At 35.7% G+C, this 26805-nt stretch overlaps 1 protein-coding gene across 1 annotated transcript in view; it reads right to left on the bottom strand.

Moving 5' to 3' along the window:
• Positions 1-283: 283 nt before the first annotated feature.
• CHIC1 (cysteine rich hydrophobic domain 1) overlaps positions 284-26805 on the bottom strand; it is a 57683-nt gene continuing 31161 nt past the window's right edge. The window contains exons 4-6 of the mRNA XM_001504969.7: positions 8167-8223; positions 7846-7905; positions 284-6551 (exon numbers count right to left, since the gene is read on the bottom strand). Coding sequence (XP_001505019.4) covers positions 6501-6551; positions 7846-7905; positions 8167-8223 — 168 coding nt within the window. The 3' untranslated portion in view covers positions 284-6500. The remainder of the gene's footprint in view (positions 6552-7845; positions 7906-8166; positions 8224-26805) is intronic.

The following is a 26805-nucleotide window of genomic DNA, read 5'->3' as shown; positions in this document are numbered from 1 at the left end:
AAATTTTACAGTTCACAGGTGGGCATGCAGGGTGAATGCAAAGTCATTTAGAAACAAGTTCCTACTTAGTCAGATGCCAAACACTGGGCACAACACAGGCCCCCTAAGCTAATATATAGCATGAATTACTTACAGGGTCAGACATAACACTAGCAAATGTAGGAAGGAGCAGTATGCAAAATAAATTTTTTTAAAAAGGCCTTAAGTAATCACCTAATAATGATGAAAACAGGGTAGGGAAGGAAGAAAGGAAGATGCACCAAAGAAAACACAATTCAATTCATTAACATAGATTTGCACTTTATTGTAATTTTGCATCCTGAGATAATAAAATTTTATATCTGACAAGTGAACAACGACAGAAGCAGCAGTGAAAGTTTCAGAGAGGCAGGTATCCTTCATTTTGGCACAGCTGTGTATAGGTTGAGTTCTTCCAGGGAAGTTACTCCCAAACTCAAGGGAGAAAAATGAATTCATTCCACAGGCTATGTAACAATACAAGATGCATGAAAGTTCTAGGTTTGAATGGACATATCCACTTTTATTTTTTTCTTGTAAAGCTGTTCCAACAGGAATCTTCTCCCAAAAAGAAGAAATCCTAGGCTTTTCAAACAGATGTTTTGATCAATGCCTGCTCTCTAGCTCCCAGGATTTCCTGTTTTTGCAGCTGAGATTCCTATTTGTATGTGGTTAGTCCAAGGATGGCAAACGAGCTTGCAGATTATATAATTTCAAACATCTGTAACTTGTTTCCAAGTTCGGGCATTAAAAAAATTTTACACTACTTGCTTACTAGAAAACTGTAAAATTAAGAAAATTAAGCCAAGATAAAACCAAACAAAATAAGCAGGAATAAAAGGAACATTTGAGGAATTATTGCCTTGACTCATCATGATGAGTTCATACACAGAACTACTTTGAGACTCAGAAATTGATACCTACTCCAATGCTAGAACATGACATGATAACACTTTCCACATTTGCAATCCTATATGTGTGTGCATATACACACCAAAATAAAGTAGCTCAGTTAGATCATTCTGAAACAGAAAAAACTGAAGGCAAATTCTAACCTGGAGTTATATAGCTCACTCCAGCCAACACACACTCACACTCACACACACACACAATCTAGCATTTTATTATTTAGGGACTGGGTAAGCAACCTGTGGAGAGGGTCAAATAATTTTAGTTCCTTTATAGAAGTGGCTCCCAACATTTCACCATAAGGATCCTTACATTATTCCTTCTCCACGTTTTCAAGTATTTTACTTACTAAATTGCATGTAATAATAGGCTTTCTCATATTTTTATTAATCAAAAGCATAACTGCAATTCACAGCTTCTGGTTAGCGTGTGATAACCAGTGTTAGACAGAATTGAAAAAATTTACGCAATATGCATGGAAATGCAATGTGTTAGTTGGTTTGTGCAGCAGGAATATTATGGGTAAATGTATGATTTCTAGTATACTTTTTGAATTAATGAAAAAGGTTCAAGGATGCTCCCACTGCTATCTTCATCTGCCCCAAGTTGGGAACCACTGGTTTACACTCACCTGCTTTTCCTCCCTAAATCAAGTATTAACATAACACAATTACCCATGTTAACACATAGGGGATTATTAACAAAATTTACTACAGAAAAAATAGATTAAGTGCAACACTCATTCTGTAGGGTTTGACAGAGAAAGAAAACATAAGAACATAGATTAAAAGGAATCTATTTAGAAATTACAAAATTATGATATCCAGTACATCTTTCAGTCAACTTCAAAAGCACATTAATATATGAAAAGATCCTCAATTCCCCTGTGAGGTAGGTCCAGATTATTGTCCCCACTTCCACAATGAGGACATGAGGTACAGAGGAATTAAGCAGCAGAGCTAAGAATTAAACCAGAAGTGACTTGGGTTTGAATTCCACACCACTTTTCTTTGCATCTAATATTATCAATTTGTTCCAACAGATCTTTTTGAGGATATGGAACTTAACAAGACACTGAAGCAGATATTGAATAGGATATAAAACTCTTTCCACATCAGTGTCAAAGCGGGTCCTCCCATATCTCCATTGTTGTCACAGCTATAATTCTTGCCCAAATACCAACTGCATAGTCAGATTCCACATAGGCAAAGCCCACAGACCTCAGTTCTCAGTTCCTAGGGAAACTACATTCTTTCTTATCACCATGGAGGTGCTGAGGTCTAGCAGACATCAGGTTCTTTGAGTCTGTGTGATAAGAACACACATCAGCTAGGAGCCAGTTGGCAAATCAAACTTTTACTGTGTGCAAGGCACTGTGAGAGTTTCCACCAAGGGTAGTACATCTGAGGAAAATCATTCTGGGATCCTGTAGAGAAAAAATTTCCTCAACATTCCTTGAATCACAGAATGTTAGGTGATCTCTAATTTTCTGTACAGTTCCAGGTTCAACCCCATGATTTCACAGATGAAGAGACTGACATGTAATTTAAGTGACTTGCCTGGAACCCATCATATTAGATCATTTTCTCAGATAGTACGACTCTGACAAAGTCTACAGAAATTGGAACACATTCTCAGGTTGCCATCATCAAAATGAAAAGACTGGCTTAGAATCAGGTGAGAGAAATTTGGAGCAAGATAAGAAAATATATATCTCCTTATTTTTAGTCCACATATTACATGAACAGGTATTATGAATAAAATCTATTCCTTTTCTGTGGAGAATTGCCCAATAGTTCACCATTTAAAGGAACTCGAACAATTTGACAATTGTTGCAAAATGGATTTTTTTCTAAAGCAGAGTTTTACAGGCATAAGAGGACCTAATTTCAATGAATTTGAGCATCTTATAATCAAATTAGCAAAAAGTATTTCCAATATGTGAAACTTCTCCAATTAAACGGGTGTATATATTTCTATATCCTCCTAGGTCAATATAATCATTTCTAATGAAATATTGTTTGGGGGCTTTATGTTCAAGTAATGAGGTTTATTTTAAGTGGTGGTTTATTTGTAAACAAAATTAAAATGCTAATGATTTTTTAAAGCTCTCATACATTTGAAAAAACCCTGTTTATTCGAAGGCATGCAAATGTTATGGAACTTCACTCAAATTACGAAAAAACAAGAATAAATTACATTAAAAATGGTAGAGTGCTAAATATCAGCACACTTTGATGAACTGTTCAGACATTAGTGTTTATAGGTCATAATAATATGAATAGTATGTGTATTAAATACTTAAGTCGGTTTGTTAGGGCTTCAATCAAAGACCATTGCTCTTCCAGAACCATGTTAAATTACATGTTTACTAGCATTAGAATCATACTACTTTTGTAAGTGACTGATAGTCCTGTTCTGTAATATTTTGTCACTAATAGATCACATGATTGGGGGAAAACAACAAAACAGGCTTTAAATAATAAACAGAAGAAATATAATATGCTAGTGAAATATTCTTATACTTTGTTGAAAAGGATGGTTTTAAATCTGATGATCTACCAATTCATTTGTTCTGCTTCCTTCAACATAAAACACTATTTTTGTTCAAAAAAGACAAGGCACTTCTCTACCTACTTCTAACATTTGACTACAATGGTCTCTTTCCCAAATTAATACAGGGGGTAGTGGGGAACAAAGAGCAGCTGAAAAAGTTAGAGCTTATTCCATTTTATACACAATTTAGGTGTTTAAAGGGGCAATGGGGGTGGAGATGCATAAGGGAAAGTTAGAGAAGGAATAATTTTAACTTGTAACCTCAAAGCTTTATATACTTTGGCAAATATATGTTATTTTCTCTGGAAACTATCACAGCAGGTTTTATAAAGGAATACTGTGTAACAAAGAAATTCAAAATTACTTCAATCTAAAAACAACTTTCACAAAAATATTTTACTAACTTGATTGAAATATCCAAGTACGTTCTATCCTGAGGATGAAAGAAAAAAAGGTCGATGGGGAGGAATTAATGACCACAGTGTGCTCTGTCATTTCAGCATTTACTGCTGCCAATTTCATTGAAAGGAAAACACCCCCCACCGCGCAAAGCACTCTAAAATACCTAATTGCTAATCAGCCCCCTCCAAAAAACAACAGTTTGGAAAAGCAGTCATATAAGAAAGAAAAAGAGAAAAGTGGGTATTTTCTGAGTAGTACAAGAAAATAAGATGAGCCAACCAGCATAATGAACAATAAAATAATAAATTTAAGAGTGACTAGAGCAGGTTTTAAAATTAAGTTTACATATGCTGCCAAATGATTTTTATGACAGATACTACTGTAACTTGAATTTTACTCTGTCACCTCCAGATGCACTTTATTCTTGTCTCAATATTAGTTTCATGGAAACAATTCACCACTTCCTGCTGTTCTTTGAGTAAAATCAAGTGTGATTCATACATGGCAGAAAAAGTTACTATGACTATTACATGGCCAAATTCTAATCCTAAATTTTACAGAAAAAGGGAGATCTTAAGGGTTGACACTTAAAAGTAATTATTCTATCCGTGATAATTAGACATTTTGTATTATGCTGGAAATAAATTTTGGTATTAAACTGTCACAGTTTGAAGCATAAACCTGATGATATTAGAAGGAACATAAACCACAGATACAATTTTTCCCTGACCTTAGCTATAAAACAAGACATTTGGTATGCATTCTCAGAGGTTTCCACCTTGTCTACAAAAATACACCTTCAATTTTGCAGCAGACAGACAAATGATATTTGCAGGCACACACAATACATTAAAAGTTAGAGATTCTGGGTGGCTGGGTGGCATGGGGGTAATGGGGCTCTACAGAGGGAGGTGAAAAACTGTGCAAACAATTACAATCATATATCAAATAGTGTCTCTTTTTTCCCTCTTTTACTGGTCCAGGACTGTGGATTTGAAATTAAGCATAAATTCTAAAAGTGGCTTTAAAAGTTTTGACCTTGCATGAAGAAATGATTATTCTCTTCACTGGGATGAATGTTTGCCTAAAAAAGTTTACTAAAAGCAATAAGAGTAAGATGATAAATAAAATATTATTCAGTCATAGATACTTTTAATTTATTTTTAGCACTATGAATTACAAATAATGCCTATATACAGGCATACATTTGCAGTTGAATTAACACAATATAAAGCTTTCATTATGTTAAAAATTCAAATTCTAGAAGAATTAGAGTGTGGTGCTCTCACTCATCTTAATTGTGAAGAGAAAGAGAGAAATATGCACATACCAATAAAAAGGCTACATGTGTGGTGAATTTATAAACTAAAATACTTTTGTCTAAAACTTGTCTTTCCTCATTAATAATATCCAAATGTTTAAAAAAGATCCTCAAAAAGAGGATTAAGAGTATTTTATCAATTATGAATCAGCCACTATATATCCTTTAGTACAGCTTCTCAATTAGCTCTTCCTCTTTCCCAAAGTAAAATATCAGAAATCCAGAAAGAGGTTAGCAGTGGCTTTCGTGGGTCTAGACAGCTCCCAAGGCATCTGAAATCTTGAAACACTTTTTAAAGATCATAATTGTGTGTATTTTCAAATGAGGGAAAAGATACATAAAGGGAAATAAATGAGGACAGTGAGGCTGTGAAATGTGTCACATGTCAAATGAATTCTTTTAGGGGTGGGAGTGGAGGACAAAATGGGAATTTATTGAATTAAACGAAAAAAATAAGGTTCTTGGTTTCAGGTGCAATGCAGAATATCTCAGACAATGATTTCAATTTTAATCCACTCATTACAAAGGGCAACCCTGCCCTACACCTGAAATTTTTAACATACTTATTACGGCTTTGCCATAAAACAGCATGTTAACAGTCTATACATTCAAAAGGATGCTTGCAAACTTCATTCATATTAAAATCTATGCAGAATTGTTGGCAATACAGTAAGAGTAATATTACATTCTGTAAACCATGGCATATCACATTTTACATTATGCAAAGAGAGAATATTTACAAGTCTTTAGGAGTTTAAATATTTTATCCACTAACATAAGTGATAACTTAGCAAAGTGCAGGACAAAACCAGTGCTATTAATTGCATGTCCTTTAAAAGCAGGTAAGGGTAAAATCATTTCTAAAAGCTACCAAAAGCTTATTTACATATGTCCAGTAAGGGATTATAGAGCAATAAGTAGCCTAGAAAAATGATGCATATGTAGAAACAGTGAGTATGAAAATTATAAGGCAGCATGCTCAGAACAAGTTTTTGTTTTCCAAACACCAGCACTGATGTTTTATCTTTAGTGGCAACTATATATATATACATATGTGTGTGTGTGTATTTATTTAAAAATTGAGAGTGCAAAACACAAGCCTCATTTAACAACAAAAAAAAGATGTGCAAATTTTCTTCTGAAACCAACACAAATAAAAGAGTGAGGAGAACATTCTACCGTTATAAAGAATAAGTTGAACACAGCAAAGGAGACCATCTTCATTCCAAAATCATCTACAAGGCACTAAGGGTAGGAAATGACAGGTAACACAGAAGTGACCGAATAAAATTCCTCAGTCAGGTCGGAATATGGGATATTTTGGTAAGAACTCTATTAGTATTACCTGCAAAATAAAAACAAACAAGAATATATTGGCAAAATACTTTTCATTTACTATAACATAATAACTCAGAAAGTCTATAATCATTTTTCACAGGACTACATTTTGGTCCTATACTATAAAGTAAGTGATATATATAAAACAGTTAAAAACGAACTCACTATAAGTTATCATTAGATTGGCAATGAAATTAAACTGGCTAACTAACATAACTACTTATTGTAGCTAATGGGTTTTATTACCTGATTTGCAATAACTATTTGTTTAGGTGCAGAAAAGCAAACCATATCACATTATTTTGTCCTTCCCCACCCTGCCCCTCCTTTTTCTAGGAAAGTGGAAGAGATTAAAATAGTGTTATACAGATTAGAAAAAATACTTTTACCTATATTACATCTATATATATTTCAATTAAAGCAGCTGATATTGGTAGAGCATTACTATCTTTTACAAGTTGTTTGTAAAAAAATAATAAAGTGTCCAAATGGATTGATTAATAAAAACCTATTTATAAACTTATATACATTTAATACACAAATTTATATAAGTTTAGTATATAAATTCAGAATAGCTTATATAAGGTTTTATCTATAGTGAATTTTAGATTTGTGGTCATTTGCACATTTTTTCCAAAACTATTCAAAGTGGAGAAAGATACCATAATAATCCTTATTCATGAAATGGAAATGGAATGTTTATTATTAAATATATACTGCATGTCAGCAACTTGAAGCTTGGATAAATTTCATATTCTTTTGAATATTAATGATGCTGAATTTATCACATTGGCTATATGTGAATTTATGTTTTATGATTAAGATTGCATAGCTTTCAGTAAAAAAATATTGGAAGCTACAGTATTTTCACTGAAAATTAAATGTCAGCTAAGGAAAAAAAAAAGCAATAAGTATGAATCTGGAATTCAGAAGTCAATTCCTATTTTATGCAAATTTTGACAAGATTACATTTAGAAATAGTTTCGTGCAACAGCAGTTGTACCCGTCGCCAGATGCAATGGTTTGCACCTACATTAAAAGAAGATCAAGGCTGTGCAATGTTTTCATTTGAGCACACTAGCTGAGATTTTTCTAAGATGTAAATATTGCTAGCTTTCAAGATATTTTGTGCTGGCTACAAATCTAAAGAAGGTGGGAGGAAACCTCTATGTTTCAACTTACAAAAGTTCAGGGTGAGGAGAAAAAAGGTAGAAGGAAGATCTGACAAATGATAAACATAGTAAACCGTAACATTTAGGATGGAATCCAAAAAATGTAATTGAAAACGACTGCATACTTACATACTCCATCATATTGCTAGTTTCGCATTTCCTTTTAGTCAACTTCCAGTGCAAAGCAAGCTAAGAAAGTAGAGTTTGTTAAGAATTTTGATATCAATTTATACTAATTATTATTGATATATTTGAATAAATCACTGAAAACAATTCAGAAATAAGTGTAAGATATAAAACATAGCGTTTAAAAATACCTTGTAAAGAATATACATTAAAAATTGAGTATTATTTCTCTAATCTATTCTTTGTGGCCTGAAAAATTCTCATTCTTTCAATTTAATAATGCAAATATATAAATGGGGCACTTATTTGCTTCAACTTTCTTACCTTGTGATATAATCTGTTATTTTCCCATTCTAATAACTTCTGAATTGATCTTCTGGTCTAAGAGAAAGAAGACTTTGTTACAAGATGAATTGAAGAGCTTTGTAAACTATCTGTATCTATATTTTTCTGCTTACTCATAAAATTCCATTATTTTCTCCTCTTGTTTTTCTATTAGAAATCAGAAAAAAAGAATGTAACTGACAGAAACTGCTAAAAGAGGAGCAATATTTTGGATGATTATTATACTGTTATAATAAGCACCCCCCATGTACCGATTCACACATATATGGGATTTTAATATATGCTTTTCAAAATGAAATATATATAAACTACTCTGTAAATATATATAAACTACTCTGTGTTGTGAGTCCATTCACTGGAGTATTGTGAAAACATTACCAATACTGCTAGTAGTTCCTTTATGGACCTAATCTACATTTTCATTTACCTTTTCACAGGGTTACTTTTTCAATATACACATAGTATGCCAAACTAATAGGATTCCTCATAGAAAGTTTTCCTATCAGAGTTCCTAGCACAATGCCTGCCATATAGTAGTCAGTCAAGGTCTATAGGCTGAATAAAGCAAGCCAACATATATCAGAATTTCCACTGAAAAGAATATGTTAAAAACAGTCAGTCATAAAACTTGTATTTAGAGGAAAAAATATAAACCAGAGAAGCAATACTGTAGTAAATAGGGGGACAGAGGCTGAGTTTCTCCATTTGGAGTGCATGTATTTTGTAGAGAGTAAGAAAAGTTTGCAAAACCTTCAAAAACATTAAAATAAAAGATTATTAGGCATTTTTAATTCTTATTGGAAAAGTTTAATAAGGTTTCTGATTTTAAAAAAGGCTAGTAGCCATGGTTAAATTTTACAACTACTCCTAAAATTAAATGATTTGCAAAATCAGACTATATCTGAAATGATTTCCAAAGCACCAACATAAAAAATCTATTCTACCTGTTCAACTATGTAAGATAACAATCAATGGCAATTATATTCAGTTCATTTACAGTGGGCCAGATCAGCGACAATGCCAGCAAGAGAATAGCGGGGTCATTGTACTTGATGAAATCTCTCTAAACAAAATCAGATGGGTAACAAATAAAGAGACTGAATTAGTAATCATAAATCATTCCCCAAAGAAAAACTCAGACTCAGATGGCTTTAATGATGAATTCTACCAAACAGTTAAAGAAAAAATAATACCAGGAATATAAACACAAAATTCTCAACAAAATACTAAGCAAACTGAATCTAGCAACATATGAAAAAGATTATACATCATTATCAAGTGGAGTTTATCCCAAGAACACAAAAATAAATTGACGTAATACATTATATTAATAGAAGAAAGAACAAAATCCACATGATCGTCTTTATAGGTTTAGAAAAAACATTGGAGAAAATCCAATATGCATTCACGATAAAAATCCTAAGAAAACTAGGAATAAAAGGAAAGTTCCTCAACCTGATAAAGGGCATCAATGAAAAACCTACAGCTAACATCATACTTAATGGAGACTAAATGTTTTCCTCTTGAGATTAGGAACAAGACAAGGATGTCTCTTCCCATTACTTTTATTCAACATTGTATTAAAAGTTATAGCCAGGGCAATTAGACAAAAGTAAAAGGCATCCAGATTGGAAAAGAAAAAGTGAAACTGGGTTCATTTGCAGGCAACGTGATCTTGCATGGAGAAAACCCTAAAGAATTCACTAAAACACTACTAGAACAAATAAATTCAGCAAGTTTGCAGGAAACAAGATTGTGGTAGGTAGAATTCTGGCCCCCATGATCTTCACTCTCTGGAGTTACACCTGTGAATATGTTACATTACATTGCAAAAGAGATGTTACAGATGTAATTAAAGTTATTAATCATTTGGCTTTAAAATAGGGAGATTATCCTGGATTACTTTGGTGGACCCAACGTAATTCCATCAACCTTTAAAAGCAGAGAGCTTTTACTGGCTGATGGAAGGATAAGTAGAGGAGTTTGAAGCACAAGAAGGACTCAAACCACCATTGCTGGCTTTAAGACGGAAAGGGCCACATAGAAAGGATAAGAAAGAAATTATTTCTGCCAAAACCTGAATGTTCTTGGAAGTAAATTCTTTCCCAGAATCTCCAGAAAGAAATTCAGCCCTGCCAGCACCTTGATTTTGGCCTTGTGAGATCCTAATAAGAGAACCCAAGTGAGCCATGCTGTGCTCAAACCTCTGACTATGAAATAATAAAAGGTTTTTAAGCCATTGTTTGTGGAAATTTGTGACACTAGGTAGAAAAGTAATACAAAGATCAACACATAAAAATCAATTGTATTTCTACAAACTAGTAATGAACAATCTGAAAATGAAAGTAAAAGACCAATTGCATTCACAATAGAATTAAGAATAAATTATTTAGGGGTAAATTTAACAAAAGAACTACAAGACTCGTAAACTGAAAACTAAAAATCATTGCTAAAATAAATTAAAGAAGAGGTAAAAAAATGGAAAGATATCCCATGCTCATGAATCAGAAGACTCATGTAATGGCATTTACAACAAATGGTGCTTGGACAATTGGCTGTTCTAAAGAAAAACAATGAACTCAGACCCTTATCTCACATCATGCACAAAAATTAACTCAAAATGGATCAAAGACCTAATTGTAAGAGGTGAAACTTTAAAACAAGTAGAAGAAAACAAAGGAGTACATCCTTGTGATCTTGAGTTAGGCAAAGCCCTCTTAGATATGATACAAAAAGCATAAGCAAGAAAACTTTAAGTGATAAATTTGACTTAATCAAAATTTAAAAACTTTTGTTTGTCAAAGATAACATCAAGAAAGTGAGAGCCCTTTCAGAATGGCCATGTAAGGACCTTAGGGAAATCTCTTCCCTGGAGTGACAACTATTAAGCTAATCGGTATTAGCAAGGACAAACATTCAAATGTTCCAGAGATTGATCAAAGGGCTTACAACATATTAAGAAGTATTTATTCAACAAAATTTATGGAAAATAGGTAAGAACAGTGGGAGGTCTTGGTTTTGGAGCTAGGAACTACACCCGTATCTCCACTGCTCTGCCTTGTCAAAGAACTGTTTTAGCAAGCTTGGGAGCTGATTGGCAGGCAGTTCCCAGATCTCCCAGCTCTCTGGAGTGGAATAGCTCTTCTGGGTAGTTTCGGCAGATGGTGAAAATAGGTAGATTCTATTTTCCATAGCTCTGTGTGGCAGAAGGTCTATATCAAGTGGGTAGTGGCAGCAGGGCAGCACCCATTTCCCTATCCCCAATTTCTCCAATATAGGCAGGACAGTTGGTGAAAAGTGCAGTCCCCCTTTCTGGTACACATCTGTGTGGTGGGAGAGCTGATAAACTTGCTTGACAACTAAGTGGCAGTTCCCATCTTCCCAGCTTCCTAGGGCAGACATATTCTGGGTAGATCTGACAGATGGTGAATGTTAGCCACCCTCCTGGCTCTGGGCTAAAAACAATCCCAAAGGTAACATCACATTAAATGGTGACAGACTGAAAACTTTTCCCCTAAGAGAGGAAGAAGACAATGATGCTCATGTTTGCCACTTCTATTCAATATATTACTGGAAATTCTAGACAGAGCAATTAGGCAAGAAAAGAAATAAAAGCATCCAAATCAGAAAGGAAGAAGTAAAATTATGTCTGTTTGCAGGTGACATTACCCTATGTGTAGAAAATCCTAAAGAATCCACAAAAAATCTGTTAGAGCTGACAAACAAATTCAGTAACGTTTCAGGATACAAAATTAACATGTAAAACTCAGCTGTACTTCTATAAAATAACAGTAAACAATTCGAAAAAGAAATTAAGAAAGCAATTACATTTACAATAGCATCAAAAAGAATAAAATACTTAATAATAAACTTAAGCAAGGAGGCAAAAGTCTTGTATATAGAAAACTGCAAAACACTACTGGAAGAAATTAAAGACCTAAATAAACGCAAAGACATCCTGTATTCATGGATTGGAAAACAATATTGTTAAGATGACAGTATTATTCAAAATGATCTATAGATTCAATGCAATCCTTATCAGAATCTAAGTGACTCTTTTTGTAGAAATAGAAAAACCCATCTTAAAATTTGTATGGAATCTCAAGAGACCCCTATTAGCCAAAACAATCTTTCACATGAGGAACAAACATGAAAGACTCACATTTCCTGATTTTAAAACTTACTACAAAGCAACAGTAGCCAAAAAAACATGGTACTGGCATAAAGACAGACATACAGACCAATGGAATAGAATATAGAACCCAAAATAAACACTCAAATATATGGTCAACTGATTTTTGACAAGAGTGCCAACTACTCAATGGGGAAAAAGGATAGACTTTTCAATAAACATTGCAAGTAAAACTGGATATCCATATGCAAAATAATTAAGTTGGATCCTAAACTTACACTATACAAAAAATTAACTCAAAATGGATCAAAGAACTAAATTTAAGAGCAAAACTATAAAAGTCTTAGAGGAAAACATAGGAGACAATTTTCACGACACTGGATTTTGCAATGATTTCTTGGATATGACACTGAAAGCAAAGGCAGAAAAGGGGAAAATAGTTTAACTGCATTTTATCAAAATCAACAACTTTTATGCATCAAATGACACTATCAAGAGAGTGAAAAGACCACAAAATGAGATAAAATATTTGCAAACCATATATCTGATAAGGGATTAATGACCAGACCACATAAAAACTCCCATAACTCAGCAACAAATAAACAAACAGCCTAGTTAACAAAATGAGCAAAGTACCTAATATACAAATGGATAATAAGCAGATGTAAAAACACTCAACATCATTAATTATTAGGGAAATGGAAATCAAAACCACAATGAGATACTACTCCACACCCATTAGAGTGGCTATTATCAACAAAATAGAAAATAACGAATGTTGGTGAGGATCTGGAGAAACTGGAATCCTTGTACACCACTGATGAGAAAGTAAAATGGTGCAGCTTCAATGGAAGACAGTTTGGTGGTTCCTCAAAAAGCTAAACAATTACCATATGATCCAGGAATTCTACTGCTAGGTATATACCCAAAGGAACAAAAAGTAGGGACTTGAACAGACAGTATGGCAATGTTGAATGCAGTATTTAAATAGCCAAAATGTGGAAAGTACTGAGGTGTTCATCAGCAGCTGAGTGGATAAACAAAATGTGGTATATACATAGAATGGACTGTCATTCAGCAATAAAAAGGAATGAAGTTCTGAAACATGCTATGACATGAATGAACCTTTAAGACATTATGCTAAGTGAAATAAGCTAAGTGAAATAGTGCCAGGACAAATATGGAATTATTCTACTTATATGAAGTATCTAGGATAGGCAAATTTGTAGAGACAGAAAGTGGATTAGAGGTTACCAGGGTCCGAGGTGGGGGGAATGAGGAGTTACTACTTAATGGCTACAGAGTTTCTGTTGGGATAATGAAAAAGATTTGGAAACAGGTAGTGGTAATTATTACACAACGTTGTCAACATAATTAATGCCACTGAATTGTACACTTAAAAATGGGTAAAATGGTAAATTTTACATTATGTTTATTTTATCACAATAAAAAAAAACCCAGTGACCAACTAGAAACCAAGAAAGGATGTTGTCAGCTGACCAAAAATTTAAGGAATTTCCATATGATAGCCTCCAATGAAAGAACTGAACTCTAAAAAATTAAAGGCTGATTGCAGATATCTTGTTATAGAGGTGCAGAATCCTGGAAAAGAAGAAAAAATTAATTTGAAGTAACTTTAAATGTGCATAGCAAGGAGGACATATGCACCAAAAATTCAGATTCTCACAATAAAGGAATATAATATGTCATGTCATGACCAGAAATAAAAAAAGAATTAAAGGAAATTACGTCAATGTCTCATTAAACAGAGAATATCTACAAGGAGAGAGAAATTAGTAAAAAGAATCAAATGGAATTCTGGAGTTGAGGAGTACAATAACGGAACCAAACAATTCAGGATCAGGGTAAAAGAGTGGATTTGAGCTGGAATAATCATCGGTGAACTTTAAGATAGATCAAAAGATATTATGCAATCTCAAGAGCACAGAGAAAACAGAATAAAGGGAAATGAGTACAGCCTCAGAGAAATGTTAGACATCATTAAGTGCACCAACATACATATATTCAGAGTACCAGGAAAAGAAAAGAGTATGAATAAAACAGAAGAAACATTTAATGAAATAATGGCTGAACACTTCCCAAATTTAATCAAAAGTATTAATCTACACATCCAAGAAGCTCAAGTAACTCCAAGTAGAATAAACACAGGGAGATCCATAACAGACACATCACAGTAAAATGTTAAAAGCCACAGAATAGTAGAAAATCTTGAAAGCAGCAAGACAAAAATGACATCACTTATAAGGAAACTAGAATAAGATTAACAGCTGACTTCTCACTAGAAACAATGTAGGGCAGAAGACAGTGAGATAACAAATTGTAAGTGATGAAAGAAAAAAGACTGTCAACCATGAATCCTATATGCATCAAAATTAATTTTAAAAAATGAAGGTAATCCATTTAGGCATGGAAGGAGCTTGGAAGTTATCTCTCATGCCCACACATCATGATAAAAACCCTGAACAACCTTCCTCTTAGATTCATCAGAGAAGAGAGGTCATAGGACACACCAGTGCTTTCAAAATTGGAGAGAGAGACAGATGAACAAAAAGAAGCACAATTTACCAGCATAGAAATGCAGGAGAGGAAAACTCTGTGGGAATCAACACTAGGGTAGCAGAACCCGAACTTTAAATGCTGAATTGCTGGAAGTTCAGTGGGGACAAGTTTGAGGGTTAAGAATTCTAAGGAGGCCCAGTCTTGGGGGAGAATCCCAAACTTTTATTAGTTTTATTACCAGGAGCCCAATCAGGTTCTCACAGAGATTGGAGAAAAAGCCCCTAATCCTTCTAGCAGGGGAAGGGATAGGGCAGTCACTTTTAAATACGTCCAAAACATTCTGTTCTTCTTAACAAAGCCTGCTCGCAAGAGAAACTGCTGAAACAGATCATAACCTACTGGGGTTTTACAAGAGCCTAACCAATATTGGGGAAAGGAAATACACAACTCTAGCACCCTCTAGCCTTCCTGTCCTACCTAAAAGGGCAAATGAAACAAAATTGAGAAGCACTTGTGAAGGGCACAGCCCACAGGCACAGGCTCACTAAAAAACTTAGGCATAATCATAGCACTATAGAACACTTCCAGTACTCGAACACCTTACCACTACATCAAAAGGTTTCTGTATCATAATATGGGAATACCACTGAAAGGATTGTGCATCTCAGATGATATCTAAGATGTCTCTAGGGAAATCCAAAGAAACTAGGCCAGACAAAAACAAGGACACTGGGGAAAGTTTAGCCTCCAACACCAACAGATACAGCAAACAGTAAACACTGCAAAGTCCTAGCCAGAAAAATATAAAATCTCACTTTAAAGATCTGTTTACCTCAGTTTCTTTCACCTAGTACATCACGTGTAGTTTTCAAACAAAAATTAGAAGTCACACCAAAAGACAAAAGAAAACAGTTTGAAAAGACAGAGTAATCATCAGAACCAGACTCAGAAATGACAGAGAGGTTCAAATTATCAGACTGAGAATATAAGTCAACTAAGATTAATATGCTATATGCTGTAACGCAAAAAGTGGACAACATGAAAGAACAGACGGATAATGTTAGCAGAGAGATGGAAATTGTGAGAAAAAATCAAAAGGAAATGGTAGAAAGCCAAAATACCATAACAGAAATGAAGAATGCCTTTGATGGGCTCATCAGCAGACTGGACGTGGCTGAGGAAAGCATCAGTAAAGATCGAAGACACATCAATAGAAACTTCCAAAACTAAAATAAAAGGAAAAAAAATGAATACCACAGAACTATGGGACAATTACAAAAAGAGCAATAGATACTTTAATAGAAATACCAGAAGGTAAAGACAGAAAGGAAGAGATGACACGAATACAAAGTTAATATACTGAAGTAATTTGGTTTCTTATATGAGCAATGAATAAATGGAATTTGAAATAAAAAATACAATACCATTTACATTCTCCTCCCAAAAGTTGAAATACTCAGGAATAAATCTAATAAAATATATATAACATGTATATGAGGAAAACTATAAAACTCTAATGAAAGAAATCAAAGAATATCTAAATGAATGGAGAGAGAGTCCATGAACATGGATAGGAAGACTCAATATTGTCAAGATGTCACTTCTTCCTAACGATCTATACAGTCAACACAATCTCAAACAAAATCCCAGAGTTACTTTGTAGATATTGACAAACTGATTCTAAAGTTTATGTGGAAATGCAAAATACCCAGAATAGCCAACACAATATTGAAGGCAAATGAAGTCAGAGGACTGACATTACCCAATCTCAAAACTTACTATAAAAACCATGAGGTCCAGAAGCAGTGAGATGACATATTTAAAGTATTGAAAGAAAAACTACCATCCAAGAATTCTATATTTGGCAAAACTATCAAAAAAAAAGGAGAAATTAAGACACTCCCAGATAAACAAGCACTGAGGGAGTTCATCACTATTAGAATTGCCTGTAAGAAACGCTAAAGAGAGTCCTTCAGCCTGCAAGGAAAGAACACTAGACAATAACTCAAGCCATATGATGAAATAAAGAACATGAGTAAAAGTAACTGCAAAAATAAGTATAAAAGCCAATATTGTTGCATTTTGTTTTTGAATGCCTCTTTTCTTCCTATATGATTTACAAGATAAATGCACAAAATGATACTTATAAATCTATGTTAATGGGCATACAATATATAAGATGAAATTTGTGATAAAAACATATATGGGGAGGTATGGAGATATATAAGAGGAAAGTTCGTATACTATTAAAGCTAAGGTGGTATTAATTCAAACTAGTGTGTTGTAAGTCTAAATGTTAATTATAATCTCCAGGGTAACAACTAAGAAAATAATTTAAAAATATACAAAAAGGAAATGAGAAGGTACATGGTACACCACAAAAATCAATTAAATATAAAATAAGGAAGTAATGGTGTAATTGAGTAAAAAAAGATATCACATAAGGAAAGCAAATAGCGAAATGGCAGAAGTCCTCCCCTATCTGTTATGGACTGAATTATGTTCCTCCCAAATTGCTTTAAATGTAAACAGATTAAACTCTTAATTAAAAGGCAGAGAATTGCAGAATGGATTAAAAAACATGATCCATTTATATGCTGTCTACATGAGACTCAATTTAGATTCAAAGACACAAATAGGTTGAAAGTGAGAGGATGGAAAAAGATATTTCATGTAAAGAGGAACCAAAAAAACAGCTGAGGTGGCTATAATAATATCAGACAAAATAGATTTTAAGTAAAAAAAAATGTTACCAGAGAAAAAGATGGACAGCATATGTCTTAATATGCTCAGGCTGCCATAACAAAATACCATAGACTAGGCTTAAACAACAGACACCTATTTCTCACAGTTCTGAAGGATGGGAAGTCATAGATCAGAATGCCAGCATGATTGGTTGGGTTCTGGTGAGAGCTCTCTTTCTGGCTTGCAGATAGCTACCTTCTTGCTGTATCTTCACATGGTGGAGAAAGAGAGAGCAAGCTCTCTGTTCTTTTCTTATAAGGGCACTAATTTCATCATGAGGATCCCCCCCTCATGACTTCATCTAAACCTAATTAGCTCCCAAAGACCAAAATACCATCTATATCCAAATACCATCAGATTAGAGGGGAGGGCTTCGACATACGAATTTTGGGGGGATATAAACATTAATTCCATAACAGTATATATCGATAAAACATAAATAAATCAAGAAGAAATGACAATTATAAACATATACATAACTAACAACAGATCTGCAAAATACGTGAAGCAAAAACTGACAACAAAACCAAAGGGAGAAATATACAGTTCTATCTAACAGAGATTTCAACACCCACTGTCAATAATAGGTAGAACAACTAGGCAGAAGATCAATAAAGAAATACAGGACTTGAAAAACACTATCAACCAAGTAGACCTAACAGACATATACAGAATACTCCACTCCATAACAATATAATTCAAATTCTTCTCAAGTGTATGTGGAATATTCTCCAGGATAGGCTATATGTTATGACACTGAACAAGTCTCAATAAATTAAAAAAAATTAAAATCATACAAAGTATCTTCTCTAATAACAACAGAATGAAACTAGAAATCATAAGAGAAGGAAAACAAAATCATATTCATGTTGCGAAACTGAAAGAATATTCCCTTCCCTCTGAACATCCCTCTCAATTTAGCAAATATTATAGCAAAAATGGTAGAGGTTAAAAGTAATTTCAAATTTAAGGATAGTGGTGATATAAGAAATTTTTATATAGTGAAATATATGAGGAAACCATTCTGGTTTGAACTTGATTTGGCCTGAATTTATTTGAACCAAAGAAGCCTGATTTATGGCCTGTCAAACATACATTGTACATCTACTTTAATCATTACCCTAAAGTAAAGAATGTACTCTTTGAAGATACGGATTAATGCCTCCCTTCTTATGATGCCTGTACTCTTTGAAGATAAGTCTCTCTTCCCATGATGCCAGAGTCCTGTTGACTCACATCATATGTGCTAATCTGTAATGAACATTGCCTTGAGCCCTTGAAGGAAAGTACTCCTGTCATGCTTGATGTATGTATCTTTGTTTTGAAATGGTATATAACTGTGCTGAAAATCCTTCTTCTCCAGAGTGCTTTCTTCCCGTCTGAAGGCTGCAACTCCTAGGCTATGGTCCTCAGTTTGGCTCGAATAAAACTCTCTTCTCTTCTTTACTTAGAATGATTATTGATTATTTGTGTTGACATTTCTTGGTGTAGTCAGCAGGATTTCAGAGAAACCGACCTGAGACCAATTGGAGCCTACTTTGAACCAGCACGTGGTACCAGCACGGGCCCATTGTGCTCCCCCTGTCTTCACTGCACTCTTCTGATGTTTTGGTGGGTCCTCCTGAAATCCAGACCTCCTTACTCAAGTTGATGGTCCTGACTTTTATTCGAGCTGTTTTAGGTCTTGGGACATAATATCTTAAGGGTGTACTGGTACTTTTCCTAGGTAAGGGGAATCTAGGAGGAAATCTGGAGTGAACTGGGTTAGCTGATCCTTTTAATTTGGCTTTAAATTGGAAAACGTTTATGTTTATAAAGTCTGAATAAATGTTTGACAGCAAAATAAAAGGCTGAACTCGTTCAGCTCTGAAAAAAAGGGACACTTGCTCCCCCCAGCCACAAGGCATTCTCAAGTGACTGAGAACCTAGTGGAAGTGTCTTAGGTCAATCATCATGACGTGCAGTAGTCCCATAGGAAACTCTATTGTGATTGTTCACATTAAATAATTAATGGATCATTCAGAGACACACACCTAAGGATTGCTCATCCAGTGCTCTGAGACCCCCCGGCAGTTTTAGACTGCTGGAGGGAGAAACTGAGACATGATAAGAGAGTGTTCACAGCCTTTTAGGAAGTGACACTAACAAGTAGCATGGTTTTGACCCAATACACTGCCCTTAGGAATTGTTCAGAGTTTATATTAAAACAAAACTAAAAGAAAATGGGAAACCGTGCTTCGAAAGCTGATAAGCTCCCAGATGGACAGCCACTCCCTGAAACTCTGGCTGGCTTTATATACAATACATACAGAGCCTTTACTAGCAAGTACTTAACAAAATGGGAGAATCTGACAAAAGACAGCTTAAGCCTTAGATGGCCAAAATGGAGAACAACTGTTCTAGAACAACCATAAATGATCAACCCCCTTCGGGAACTCTAGCTGGTTTTATATTTAAGAACTACAGTCCTTCCTCTTGTAAATTTTTGTCCCAGTCGACCAATAATACTGAAGGTGATTTAAAATTACAGTGGCCACTTTGGGGCTCATTTGAGCTTCCAAAAGTTGTCTTTTTGTGCAACAGATTTGAGACCCACAGAACAGACAGATTAAATGCAATCTTTAATCTCTAAAGAGTCAAGCACGCCACCTTCCAGCACAGTCTTAAAAACCATGGTCTCAGAAGCTGCAAATATTTACAAAGAATAGAAAAATCTTACTAAGCTTGTTTCACATCCTGAGAGCTTGGCTTGGTAACCATCATGTTGCACATCCCAAAATAGGGTTGGAGAGAAATGCGGCTGCACCCTTTTTGCAGTCAGATATGGCTAGACAGAAATCTAAGTTGAACTCGATTTGCAGCTAGGGTCCTACCAAACTGCTGCCTGCCTTAGGGGAGATACATTGGCCATTACAAGGAATGTTCCAATTAGATAAGATCATTTAAGAAATGCACTTAAAAGAAAAGGCTTCAAAATTCCAAAATAACCTTATTGTGAAAGTTTTGCTTCAAAAAACTAATGAAAAATTAAGTTATAAGAGGTATCTAAAAGACTATATAAAAGTCTATTAAGTTATGGCTTTACAGACACCCCCATAATCTACCTTCAAAGGAGAGACTAATATGAGCCACTCCCAGAGTTAACAAGACTCTGAGAGATTTTCTGGAAACTGCTGTGTTATTCCCTTAAACAGTCAAGGGGAAAGTAAAATTAAAAATTAATGGAGTTGTTTAACACTGCCAAAAATATGTACTGTTTGTCCTGGCTGAAACCCGACAGATATTTGAAAGGATTTAACAACTTATGACCAGAAATTTGACCAAATTGGAAGCTGATGTTCAGAGCCTGATAGGAATTTTTTTTATATATATGCCATCTTCCCTAAGATAAAATAAAACTATGCATCCACAGGAAAAGAAGCAAATCAGGGATGATGAGGTTGGGCAAGTAGATCAACCTATGAAGTCATTTAAGTTACAACCCAATTTCTGAGGAATTGAGAGCAATTATTCTTGTCTTACAAATCTTTGCAAAACTGGAAATGCAGCTCTAGAGGCAGTTCAGATTTTACCCATTCCCTTTCACCAATCCACAAAACTTCTCCTACTTATCTCAAAAAGCTTGTAACCTCTCTGGGAACTGGCATCTAGATCATCACCAATTCCTTAGCAGATAACCTTAGTTTATTCTATCTGCCAGAAACACAGATTGGATCCAATTACTCCTTCAGAAATTAGTGAGTTTTGTATTGTACCTGATTCATGGCAAAAAGTTAATGAAAACTATTTAAGATCTCTGCTTATGTCTGTCTATGTATCTATGTATCTCTATATATGTGATATTTTTCTACCTCTGGATGGTATAATTTCTGAAAGAGTTCTATTTAATTGGCTTGAAGTAAGAACTCATATAAATTATTTCTAAATGTAATAAAAACTAACCCAAATGTTTTTCAAGTTAACGTGATATAAAATAATCTTTAGTAAATGAAAGCTTAAGTTTGTTGGTTTGATTGAAATAAGCATGTTTTCAGTTATCAGCATTGGATAGGATGCAGACACGTTATCTCTGTCACAAAATTTGTCAGCAAAAATAACTTAGAATGATGGCTGATTTTGTCTAATGTCTCATGAAATTTTTGTAGGTAATCTAAACATTATTGGGAACCAGTAAACTAAATAGATGTAACAAAAATAAGTTTTTTGGGGAATTTTTTAACAATAATTATGTGTTATGGTATATGTACTTAAAAATAACCGTAAAACCTTTTGAGGGGCTCGCCTCATGGCTGAGTCATTAAGTTCGTGTGCTCTACTTTGGTGGCCCAGGGCTTCACCAGTTTGGATGCTGGGCACAGACCTAGCACTGCTCATGAAGCCGTGTTGAGGCAGTGTACCACACAGGTCAACTAGAAGGACCCACAACTAGAATATACAACTATGTACTTATGGGCTATGGGGAGAAGGAAAAAAAAGAGGAAGATTGGCAACAGATGTTAGGTCACGGCCAATCTTGAAAAAAAATCTTTTGGGGCTGGCCAGGTGGCGCAGCAGTTAAGTTCGCATGTTCTGCTTCCCAGCGGCCCGGGGTTTGCCGGTTTGGATCCTGGGTGCAGACATGGCACCACTTGGCACGCCATGCTGTGGTAGGTGTCCCACATATAAAGCAGAGGAAGATGGACATGGATGTTTGCACAGGGCCAGGCTTCCTCAGCAAAAAAGAGGAGGACTGGCAGTAGTTAGCTCAGGGCTAATCTTCCTCCAAAAAAAAAAATCTTTTGATTACTTAAAACCTTAGAGTTTTTCTAAATTAACTTAAATGATAGAAATTTATTGAGCATTGGATCTTGTCAAGATGGTGGTGTGAGCAGATCATCTCCTCCCACAAACACAACCAAGTTATAACAATTTTTGGAAAAATTACCCGGGGTTGAAAACTGAAAACTGGATAAAAAGAAGCCCCACAACAAGGGACAGTCCTGACGAAGGCAGAAGAGGCAGTAATTCCTGCTAGAGAGGAAAAAAGCCACCTTTGGGAGCAGCGGAGCTTCTCAGCTGGCCAGGCGGGAGGTACCTTAAGGTATGCAGCCCTCCCTGGAGGAGTGAGGTCTGGAGTGGGGGCAATATTGCTATAAGCATCCTTCAGACTCAACCCAGCTGAGACGGGGGTCTTACTGTCTGGCTGTGCTGGCTACTGACTGCAGCAGGGACACCCCCAGAAAAGCTACTGGCTGAAAGCCGAAAAGACCAGGGTCTTAAAGGGCCCATGCACAAACTCACTCATTGCAGCAACATAAAATCACCAGAGAGAAGGCTGACAGTCCTTTGGTGAAATGAGACTCACCTGGAGGGCTCTGGGGGGCAACTTGGTGAGAGGAGGGACCTCTCCAGAGACTGAGACATTGGTGGGGGCCATTGTTCTGAGCTGGTCCAGGCATGCTGACATGGATCCTGGTGGGTGCCATTGAGGTTCAAACCTTGGTCTGTTACCCCAGGGGTCTGCCACACCCACTAGGGCACAGATTTAATCCAGTTCAGCCAGGGCAGGCAACTTGCCCTAGGGACAGGCCCCACCTAACAGCAAGCCCTCAGGCTACTTTTCAGCCTGCACTGACTGGGTGCCTTGATCCTCTACAGGCAGGCAAGGGTGTCTGCCTCTGTGGGGCAGGGCCTGTGTGAGGACCAGGTGAACAGTGGGGAGCACTGGTGGAGAGGGGGGCCCCTGCAGTGTGGTGCTGGGGTACACTCCAGGGGGTTGAGAAGTGTGCACGACCAAGACTGTGTTGATGGTGTATGTGGTCCTGTGGGGGGTGAGGCTTAGCAGCAGCAGAAGACCTGTGCTTCACAAACAGCCATAAAAAGGATCTGCCCCACCTTCCAAAGCCTGAAACAACTGAGTGCCCCAGCGCCTAGGGCCAGCGCCACTCAGCTGCACTCCTAAGAGAACTGACAACAGCCTTGTAGGCCTGAGGCCTATCACAACTGTAAGCTAAGCCCCTGAGCCTAGCATCCAGCTACACTGGGTACCAACCCAATTAAGAGGAAAACTGCAATAGGAGTGTACTGATAGACTTTGTAGCAAACAGTGCTGAGGCTCCCCAAACCGGATTTACAAACAGCTGGCCAGGGAAGGAAAGATTAGACTCCCTGGGTACCTGCAGTGGGAGCAACCCTGCCACAGCTGGAGGACACAAGTAGCCCACAAAGGGGTCACTCCTGGTTCTTATGGACTGGTGACAAGAAGAAAGCACACAGCTGGGCCTCATAAGGTATCTCATACAGAAGGCCACTTCTCCAAGATCAGGAGACATAGCCAACTCACCTAATACATAGAAATAAGCACAGAGAAAGAGGCATAATGAGGAGGCAAAGGAATACTTTCCAAGCAAGGGAACAGTACAAAACCCCAGAGAAAGGACTAAATGAAACAGAAACTAGTGACCTACTTGACAAAGAGTTCAAACAAAATATCATGAGGATGCTCATAGACATGGGGAGAAGAATGGATGAACACAGTGAGCATATCAGCAAAGAACTGGAAGATATAAAAAAAGCAATCAGAAATGAAGAATACAATACTGGAAATGAGAAATTTACTAGAGGGACTCAACAACAGAGGAGAAGAAGCAAAAGAATGGATCAGCGAGCTAGAGGAAAGACTAGAGGAAATCACCCAAGCAGAACAGAAAAGAGAAAAACGAATTAGACAGAATGAGAACAGTGTAAGGGAACTATGGGACAATATCAAATATGTTAACATTCGGATTATAGGGGTCCCAGAAGGAGAAGAGGGAGACAAAGGGGCAGAAAATTTATGTGTAGAAATAATAGACGAAAATTTTCCTAAACTGAGGAAGGAAACAGACATCCAAGTTCAGGAAGCACAGAGAGCTCCAAACAAGATAAGCCCAGAGAGGCCCACATCAAGACATACTATAATTAAAATGTCCAAAATTAAAGACAAAGAGAGAATCCTAAAAGCAGCAAGAGAAAGGCCACAAGTGACATATAAAGGGAAGCCCATGAGGCTATCAGCAGACTTCTCAGCTGAGACCCTACAGGTGAGAAGAGAATGGCATGGCATATTTAAAGTGCTAAAAGGAAGAAACCTACAGCCAAGAATACTCTATCCATCAAGGTTGTCATTCAGAATGGAAGGAAAGATAAAGTGCTTCCCAGAGAAGCAAAAATTAAAGGAATTTATCACCAAGAAACCAGTTCAGCAAAAAATGCTGAAGGGACTTATTTAAGTGGGAAAGCAATGACCACAAATAGAGATTAAAAAAAAATATCAAAAAAACCAAAACAACAACAAAAAACCAGGCAATAAAATCACTTGTAAGGTAAAAATATAGTAAAGGCAGCAGATCAACTACCTGTGAAGATAATATGAAGGTTAAAAGACAAATGTACTAAAATCACCTGTTACAATGATAAGAGGGTAATGGATAGACACACACTAAACAAGAGACTATATATGATTTGAAAAATCATATAATGTGGGAAGAGGGGAGTGAAAAAGTAGAGCTTTTAGAAAGTGGTTAAGCTAAAGAGTCTATCTACTCCAATATAGACTGTTATATGCATAGTATATTAAATAGTATCCACATGGTAATCACAAATCAAAACCGGTAACAAGCAAGAAAAAAAGTAAGACAAACGAAATCAAACAAATTAATAAACATAGCCATAAAACCACAAGGGAAGAGAGCAAGAGAAAAAGAAAGGAACAGAGAAGAACTACTAAAACACTCAGAAAAAAAAGGTGACAAAATGGCAATAAATACATATTTATCAATAGCTACTTTAAATGTCAATGGACTAAATGCTCCAATGAAATGCCCTAGGGTGGCCAATTGGATAAAAAAATAAGACCCATGTATATGCTGCATACAAGAGACACACTTCAGACCTACAGACACTCACAAACTGAAAGTGAAAGGATGGAAAAAGATATTCCATGCAAATGGCAAAGAAAAGAAAGCAGGGGTAGCAATACTTACATCAGACAAAATAGACTTTAAAACAAAAACTGTAACAAGAGACAAAGACGGGCACTAGATAATGATAAAGGGAACAATCCAACAAGAAAATATAACACTTGTAAATATCTATGCACCCAACACAGGAGAACCTAAATGTATAAAGCAATTATTAACAGACATAAGAGGAGAAATAGACAGGAACACAATAATAGTAGGGGACTTTAACACTCCACTTACACCAATGGATAGATCATCCAATCAGAAGATCAATAAGGAAACACTGGCCTTAAGGGACACATTAGACCAGATGGACTTTGTAGATATATACAGAACATTCCATCCAAAAACCACAGAATACACATTCTTTTCAAATGCCCATGGAACATTCTCCAGGATTGATCACATATTAGGCCACAAAACAAGTCTCAATAAATTTAAGAAGAGCGAAATAATATCATGCATCTTTTCTGACCACAAAGGTATGAAACTAGAAATCAACTACAGGAAGAAAACCAGAAAAGCCACAAAAAAGTGGAGATTAAACAAAATGCTACTGAACAATGATTGGGTCAATGAAGAAATCAAACAAGAAATCAAAAAATTCCTGGAGACAAATGAAAATGAAAACACGACATGCCAAAATCTGTGGGATACAGCAAAAGCGGTTCTAAGAAGGAAATTTATAGCAAATTCAGGCCTACCTCAACAAAGAAGAAAACTCCCAAATAGACAATCTAAAAGTGCATCTAAAGGTACTGGAAAAAGAACAATAAACAAAGCCCAAAATCAGCAGAAGGAAGGAAATAATAAAAATCAGAGCAGAAATAAATGAAATAGAGACTTAAAAAATAGAACAAATTAATGAAATCAAGAGCTCGTTCTTTGAAAAGATAAACAAAATTGACAAACCCTTAGCTAGACTCACCAAGACAAAAAGAGAGAAGGCTCAAATAAATAAAATCAGAAATGAACGGGGAGAGACTACAACGGACACCTCAAAAATACAAAAGATAATAAGAGAATACTACGAAAAGCTATACGCCAACAAATTGGATAATCTAGGAGAAATGGACAGATTCTTAGAAACATATAAGCTTTCAAAACTGGACCAAGAAGAAGTAGAAAATTTGAATAGAATTATCACCAGTAAGGAGAACGAAACAGCAATCAAAAACCAAAAAATAAAAGTACAGGACCAGATGGCTTCCCTGGGGAATTCTACTAAACATTCAAAGA

The sequence above is a fragment of the Equus caballus genome, chromosome X, assembly GCF_041296265.1.
Source record: "Equus caballus isolate H_3958 breed thoroughbred chromosome X, TB-T2T, whole genome shotgun sequence".
NCBI classification, from domain to species: domain Eukaryota; kingdom Metazoa; phylum Chordata; class Mammalia; order Perissodactyla; family Equidae; genus Equus; species Equus caballus.
This window is presented reverse-complemented; position numbering and strand designations above follow the sequence as displayed.